General features: G+C 39.6%; 1 protein-coding gene across 1 annotated transcript; it reads left to right on the top strand.

Annotated features, from left to right (window-relative positions):
- The first annotated feature begins 3,387 nt into the window (after nt 1–3,387).
- Nucleotides 3,388–4,308, top strand: LOC130032460 (olfactory receptor 2A5-like). The gene has a single exon (XM_056124017.1). The coding sequence runs from the start codon at nt 3,388–3,390 to the stop codon at nt 4,306–4,308; it is 921 nt and encodes a 306-aa protein (XP_055979992.1).
- The last annotated feature ends 3,534 nt before the right edge of the window (nt 4,309–7,842 follow it).

Here is a 7,842-nt window from a genome sequence, read left to right as displayed (position 1 = left end):
TGAGGGTCCCTTGGAGGGGAGCGGGTTGAGCTTTCCTCCCCGCCCCGATCAGGGCTCCGGCAGCCGAAGACCTCCAGGACCAGCCACCACCATGCTGAGACCACTCACCGCACACATGAAAGTACTGGCAGAGGGACAAAGCCATGCGGGTTCCGGGGCTGAGATCTCCAAGCCTACTCAGATTGGGGCCGGGCATCCTCCACCCAGATCCTCCAAATTCTAGTAGGCGGGGTCACACCCACCACCTGGCCCCCTGGCGCCGTGTAATCCCATCAACGGCCAGGACTCAGAGACTATAAAATCCAGCTCCCGGAACCGCGCGGCCGCAAATCGGCCGGGTGACCTCTTATCAGGACATCTTTTTATGACATCTTATTATCTCATTCCTACTTTGGACAAACTTGCAGGCTATCGAATGTAGCCTGCCCACATGGCAGAGTCTGGCAAACTCCCCGTGGCGTACCAAATATGCCAAATACCAGTAACAATGATGGGTCTCATTCTCCTAAAGAGCCTTGAATATAATCTCAGGGCTAGGATGAAAGAGACGTTACTGGGGCCTGCTCAAGGCAATCGACGAATAACAGGATGATGAATGAATGAATTAATGAAATCTTGAGGAATTATCTTATTGAATTCTCCAATTTTAGAAAGGTAAGACATGATATTTTTAGTTAAAATTTTCAGTTATTTTTGTTAAAGCATTAATACATATATTTAACGACTAAACATATACATATACATATATATATACTATACATAGCTTCTAAACTTTTCCTGTTATGCCTCTAGAGACTTCAGAATAATTATTTCTTGAGCTTAATTATCCTGCCTTTGAAAAATGTATGTGCTTTGGACCCTTGATGAGACTGTGAGATAAAAATAATAAATATAGTTTTCCTTTCCCCCTTAATTAACACAGAATCACATTGCTCACACTCCTTAATATCTTTTGAATAGAGAAACATATGTCCTAATAAACAAGTTTTGGATATTTATCTCCAAAATTTTGCTCAAAGTGAAAACATACACACATGCTGACATTCAGAAAAACTTTTAATGAATCTTCTTTTTTATGTTTTCCATGCGACTATAAGCCAACAGCTCAGAAACAGTATATCAGGAAGCTCATTGAGCTTCATGTGTATAGATCAAAGATGTGAACTTGTTATTTGCTTTCTCTGAACCCAAGTCTCTGTTGTGACTCCTCTTCAGGGACAGTTATCCTTTACTTCCTTTACTTTCAACACCCTAGATCAAATCTCAGTTAGGCAAAGAGAACACAATCCTTACATACCATAGGGTGGCAAGGTTGACAGATAGGTTTTACTATACATCAACCAATTTTGAATAACCTAAGGAAAAAGGAAATGATTTATATCAATTTTCAAGTAATTATCTCATAGGAATAAAGCTTTGCTTCTTCCAAGTAAATCTATCTTGGGCAAGACTGAAATTCTACAACCCACCACCATTCTAATTCTTGGGAAGTGTGATTTACTATATGGTCTAAGGAGTATGTGTGTTCTATTACTACACAGAATTTCAAAAGCATAGATACATCAGGGTATTAAGGTCACACCTGCTACCTTTTTTCATCCTGAACATCCATCCCCAGGGTCCAGAAAATTAGAGACAGAAAGGAAATTCTTTGTTATCCTGGTAACAGTGTTGTCTGTGTTTTGTGCATTCTTGTCTCTCTCCCTCAGGGATCCTCTAGGGCAATCTGGGAGGGACTGGGTAAAGATCACCTCACCATAAAACCCTTACACCAGTGTCCAAGGTGATCTGACCCCAGTTGCTCTATCAGCCCGTGTTGAGAGAACAGGTATAGTTCTTATACCTACAAAGTACTTTGGAGGAAGCAACAATCTCAGCCTTGATCTTTAAAATATCACTTCTGTGATACTTGTTCTATATCTAGTCCTATTTCTGAGATAATAGCAAATTGGTGTCACAGTGAGTAAGGGGCTTTTTAATATTTTTCTTCTAAGTGTGGTAGTTTATAGTAGTTTAGAGCATTTAGGGTCTAGAGGAAGGAAGGTCTCCACAAATCAGCATATCGATGAGAGATGCAGTGTGCATTTAGGGATAGAAGGCAGGTCTGGGATTGTAACATGTTGGGATTTTCTGCGCTATGATGATGAGAAGCGTCCCATTGAAAATATCATGGGTGTTGTAAAATGTCATCTACTAGTCACATACAAGTATACAACTTCTCATCTTTTCCCTTCACACAGGAGCCATGTGTCTGGTGGAATGGCATATAGAAAAATTTAGAATATTTAATTAAATTTTCAGATGTGTACTCACTTTAGATAATATTTTAATATCTCTCTTACCATCCACCTAGCACCTACATATCCATTAATCAATGTGACCAGCTAGTGACCCACTAACCACTTTGGGTCCTGGCCAGAGACAATGAGGCATTGAGCAAGAAAGAGCATGTAGTTAGAACCATAGAAACAGCCTTGTAAGAGGTGGGTGGAAGAATGTATTCATATCACATTCGTTTGTAATATGTATTTGTAGTATATTTATAATATAGATACAAATATTTTAACTATTTAGTTATCCAGTTGTCCTGACCTTAGAACATGTTGTTTCTATCACTGAAGACCAATTTGGGATATTGCTTTGCTCATACCTAGAAGGAAAATTGCCAAATTTTCTAGTACAGCATCAATAAGTAAAAAAAAACAAAACCAAAAAAACTCAACTTTGTTTGCTAAGAGCTTAAAATTAATAAACATAGAGTTCCTGGATGTGGCATTTGTAAATCTCACTCCTCCAACTCATTCATTTGTATACTCAGGGGTCACTTAGTATCTGTCATGTAGACGTACAAAATAATCTCTAAAGGCTGTAAGAGAAAGCTAAGTTAAATGATAGAGTGAGGATAGTGTTTGAAAAATAAGTAGGTATGGAGGAAAACAGAGTATAGCTCTGGGCCTTTCTTGAAAATAAAAATGACTTTCCACCCCCCACCCCCCGGGAAAGAGTCATTTTGTGTCACACTCAGGAGAGTAAACTAGTGGGCCTTAACATTAACTTTTAATTTTTAAAATTATTGTAGAAAGAAACAACCTTTTGTGGAAATAGCAATCCACTTAGAAATGAGAAAATGTAGAAATAGATTTTGTAGAAGTGGAAAGATCACATGTCACCCCATGTTCACATACACGACTCATACAAATTGATTTTTCTTCTGCTTTACTGTGAGTTGGGATTTCATAGGCTGACTCTGAAAAAGCTTGTTAACTGAGTTGGTACGCAGTGTCCGCCACAGTTTCCTGTCTATTATCTAACCCAGATCTGCATTTGCTCCTCAGCACACCCCACCCAGCAGCAAGCCAAGACAAGCACAACCTCAGTCACTGGGGCATGAGGAAGAATCAGACATGGGTCACAGAATTTGTACTATTGGGGTTTCAACTCGGTCCAGAGATGCAGTTGCTCCTCGTTGGGCTCGTCTCACTGTGCTATGCCTTAACACTTCTGGGGAACGGGGCCATCCTGGGGCTCATCTGGCTCGATTCTCGGCTGCACACCCCCATGTACTTCTTCCTCTCACACCTGGCCATTGTGGACTTAGCCTATGCCTGCAACACGGTGCCCCAGATGCTGTCCAACACAAAAACCATCTCCTTCATCTCCTGCATCATGCAGACCTTTCTGTACATGGCTCTGGGTGATGCTGAGTGCCTCCTCTTGCTCATAATGTCCTATGACCGGTACGTGGCCATCTGCCACCCCCTGCATTACTCGGTCATGATGAACTGGAGAGTGTGCGCTATTCTGGCTGCCTTCTCTTGGGTGTTTGCTTCCCTCCTCTCTCTGATCCACATCATTCTCCTCCTCAGGCTGCCCTTCTGTGGGCCTCACGAAATCAACCAATTCTTCTGTGAAATGCTGGCTCTCCTCAAGCTGGCCTGTGCAGACACCTGGCTCAACCTCATTGTCATCTTTGCAGTTTGTGTTTTCATCTTGGTGGGGCCCCTCAGCCTGGTGCTGGTGTCCTACGCGCGCATCCTCATGGCCATCTTCAGGATCCAGTCAGGGGAGGGCCGCAGGAAGGCCTTCTCCACCTGCTCCTCCCACCTCTGCGTGGTGGGGCTCTTCTTTGGCAGCGCCATAGTCGTGTACGTGGCCCCCAAATCCCGCCACCCCGAGGAACAGCAGAAGATCCTTTCTCTGTACTACAGCCTCTTCAATCCTGTGCTAAATCCGCTGATCTACAGCCTGAGGAACGCAGAGGTGAAGGGGGCTCTGAGGAGAGTGCTATGGAAACAGAGATTGAGTTGAAGGATGCCCAAGTGTCTTGAAGGTGGGGGAGATGTTTCTTGTGCGATTTGGGGGAATGAAGATATGAAGATTTTAAATGATTTTGGTTTTGGTCTTTTGATCTCAAGAATATCTTATCTATTGGTGAGTCCACCAATTTCATGGGCAGGCCACTATGCTCAGGCTGCCAGAGAATTGAGGTAAAGTGAGCGACCTCAAGCCGCATCTGATCTCTGTTGTTCTGAAGCTTTGCTCTTCAAGGGCAAAATTCCTCTCTGATTTCCATATCTCTCATGCTACTTCTCATGTATATATGAGATGCACATATATAAATATATATGATGCATCCTTTAAGGATGCATCCCTAGTAACTCAGAAGAATGATTGAAATTAGCTGTGATGTCTCTCCTGGGAAAAGGAATTTTGTCAACAGGTACAGTCTACTCTCTGACCTTAAACTTTGTGTCCTAAACTGATTACATTGGTTCTGAAAAATTCTATCACTAAGAACTCAAAGAACTTAATTCTATGTCAAAAAGGTGCACACATGGAATTATTTTTAAATATAAAAATGTAGAAAAGTATCAGGATCTTTGCTGTTTTAAAATTCTTCCTCATTGGAAAGAGTTTGTGTTTTGAAAAACAATGAATATCCATTGTTAGGGAGGGTTGTCTTCTCTGGAGTGGGGGTTATATATCTATGTGTAAATCACATTGGATCATTATTACAATTGTATGATCTATGGAAGAATATGAAATCCTTGTCAAAGGAAAAGAAAGATACTAATGACTGAAAATAGAAGTATAGACCTACATGTAGAATCAATGACAAGTTGAAGTCTCATAAGATCTTGCAAGAACCTCAACAATATTCCAAAGAGTTTCTGCTTCTGCTCACATAACCACTTACCTGGACCCAAGTCTCAATATGATATGAAAGACTGATTTTTTTTAACATATTTGTGACGTGGGTTACAAATACAATATAAGGGTTATTTCTTTATTGGATAAATATTGAATCTTTCAATTCTCTTTTCTTTATCCTTGTGGTATTATGTGCCTTTCAAGTATATGTTATATGGTTATGGTGCGTTCTTACCTGCTTTGGCTCTTTATATTTCTTCATCCTAATTTTTTTATATAGCATCAAAATTCCACATTTCTCTTTTCTTATGAGATAAAAATGAACAGAGGAACTAATTCCCTTGTACCTGTCTCCAAAAGTATTATTTTTCCCAGAGGTCTCCTGACTACTAGTTACTGAATATTCTTATTAGTTTTGGCAAGCCACTTTGTTATTAATCATTGTCTTAAACTTCTTAACTTCCAATTTCAGAGCAATTCCAGACCACAGAAATTCAGAAAATTTTGCATGCTATGTCCCTTAAAAAAGAACAAGTCAAAAGAAAAAACTTTGTTTCTAAATATGACTATTTATGTCACTTAAGTGACTTTATGAAATTATTCTGTACCCTACTTCAACTATGGAAAAAATAAGTAAAATTTTTATGACAAATAACTTATTATAATTATACCTGCAATATTATCATATTCTTTCAAATATAGACCCCCTGGCATTAACATTAATAATCCATAATAGAGATTAGAGACCTAGCTCAACCAATTGAACTTTTGCTTTGCATGCGGGATACCTAATTTCTTTCCACAGAATTGCTAGGTGTGAACTCTGAGTATTGAAACCAGGGGTGTCCACAAAGCTCTGTCTTCTTTAAAGTCTAAAAACAAAAAAAAAGAAAAAAAAAGACAAATTCCTAACTCAAAGAGGATGGGGAAAATCTAGGACTATTAAATTTCACTTAAAATATAAACCAAAGATTCAAATTCAGAAATTTTCTGCAAGGGTCCAGTAGAGAAATCAGGAAATGACACTCATTGTTCACATCAGTTCAAGTACACTTGCTAAAGAGTAGGCCTAAATGACCAAGCTTCAAGAGAATTACTGCTGGAAGCAACTTGTAAAGTGCACTTCTACAGCAAGTGTGAGGGCTCTAACTATTAAAAAAAAACGAAAAATTTTAATATATTGCAGATAATACCTGAGTATATGAAAGGTTATGCTAGGTCATTTCAGTATTTTGAATTATTTTCTGTTTCACTGGGGTTCATACCTGGCAGTGCTCAGGACTTCCTCCTAGCTTTGTGCTCAGGAATCACTCCTGGCTGGCTCGTGGAACCGTATGTTGTGCCAAGGATCCAATTGGGTTGGCTGCATGCAAGGAAAATGCCTTACCCACTCTACTACCACTCAGGCCAATGTTTTGAGTTCTTATATTTTATTTATTTTGGATTTTGCTTGGGTGAGCTCCCTAGTGGTTCTCAGAAGGTCCTGGAGCCCTTTAGTACTTCTCGGCCAGCTAGACTGTGGATCAACGTGAGGGTCAGAGGATGCAGTACTGCTCATGCCCTGTGATAGAACTTTTTCAGAACCAATGTAAGCAGTTTAGGACGCACTTAGGACACATTAGGAACCCCTATGGTTCCAGAGGTTACCTAGGCTACCTTCTAGGGCTACGTGCTTGGGGGGAAGGAGAGAACATGTAGTGTCAGGAATCAAATTGAGGTCCAGTGCATGCCAGACACGCACCATCATGCTGTGGTATCTCACAAATCAAAGTTCTTGCATCTTAATAAAAATCCTATTTTGGAGGCTGGAAGCCTGAGCGGAGTCATGAGTAAGCCCTAAGCACTGCGAGGTGTGTCCCCCAAACCAAAAAGTATATTCTGTTGTCATGCCCTCTCTAATGCATTTTATTCTAACATTTATTACATGAGTGACACACTTTAATTTTTCCAAGGGCTGAGGGTAAATGGAAAAGAGATGTATTAACTTCTGGTTGAGAATTCAGCTGGGTGTTTCACAAATCTTATACTATTTGTCCTTTACTAGTAAAGTTGAGAAGTAAAAATCATTTTCTTCCTTTAATAGATAAATAAACAATGCTTCTGAGTGAGTTAGAATAATTTGACCTACCTTATGTAGTCAATATTCAGAATTGGAGTAACATAGATTGTCCTGACTCTCAACACACTGCTTTTACTATTTTTGTTATGTTATTGTTAATATTATTATTAGTTTCTTTGCAAAGTATCATCTATTTTAATATTACAAGACATATAGAATTGGCATATGTATGATATAACAGAGTGGGAAAATAATAAAAACAAAATTGACATCCTCTTGGCTAAAGCATTGAACCATTAAGAATATCTGTTTTAGCCAGCTCACCTTGTTACCTTGGAGGATTCATTATTTCTCTTGATAAGATACAGCTCTCACTTGACTAGATTAATCATTCCTTAGTATCAATTCCCTTTCTATGCCTCTCTGCAAAATAACAAGAGGCTCAAAGGGCACTGCCCCAAAGGGACAAACAACCTGAGTAGGAGACCCAGGACGCTCTCAGATTCATATAGGTATGGGAAACAGATCTATGTACCAAACACTTACTCATAAATAATAAAAATTTATTTCACAACAGTTTGCTAAGGTTTGCATGATCCTCCGCATAAAGTTACATATTCCCATATTGTCAT

Source organism: Sorex fumeus, unplaced genomic scaffold (genome assembly GCF_029834395.1).
Source record: "Sorex fumeus unplaced genomic scaffold, SorFum_2.1 ptg000048l, whole genome shotgun sequence".
Taxonomy (NCBI): Eukaryota; Metazoa; Chordata; class Mammalia; order Eulipotyphla; family Soricidae; genus Sorex; species Sorex fumeus.
The sequence above is the reverse complement of the archived record's forward strand: the minus strand, read 5'-3'. Positions and strand labels throughout refer to the sequence as shown.

Coding starts and splice junctions, on each gene's coding strand:
- LOC130032460 (XM_056124017.1), top strand. CDS start 3,388: ATGAGGAAGAATCAGACATGGGTCACAGAATTTGTACTATTGGGGTTT.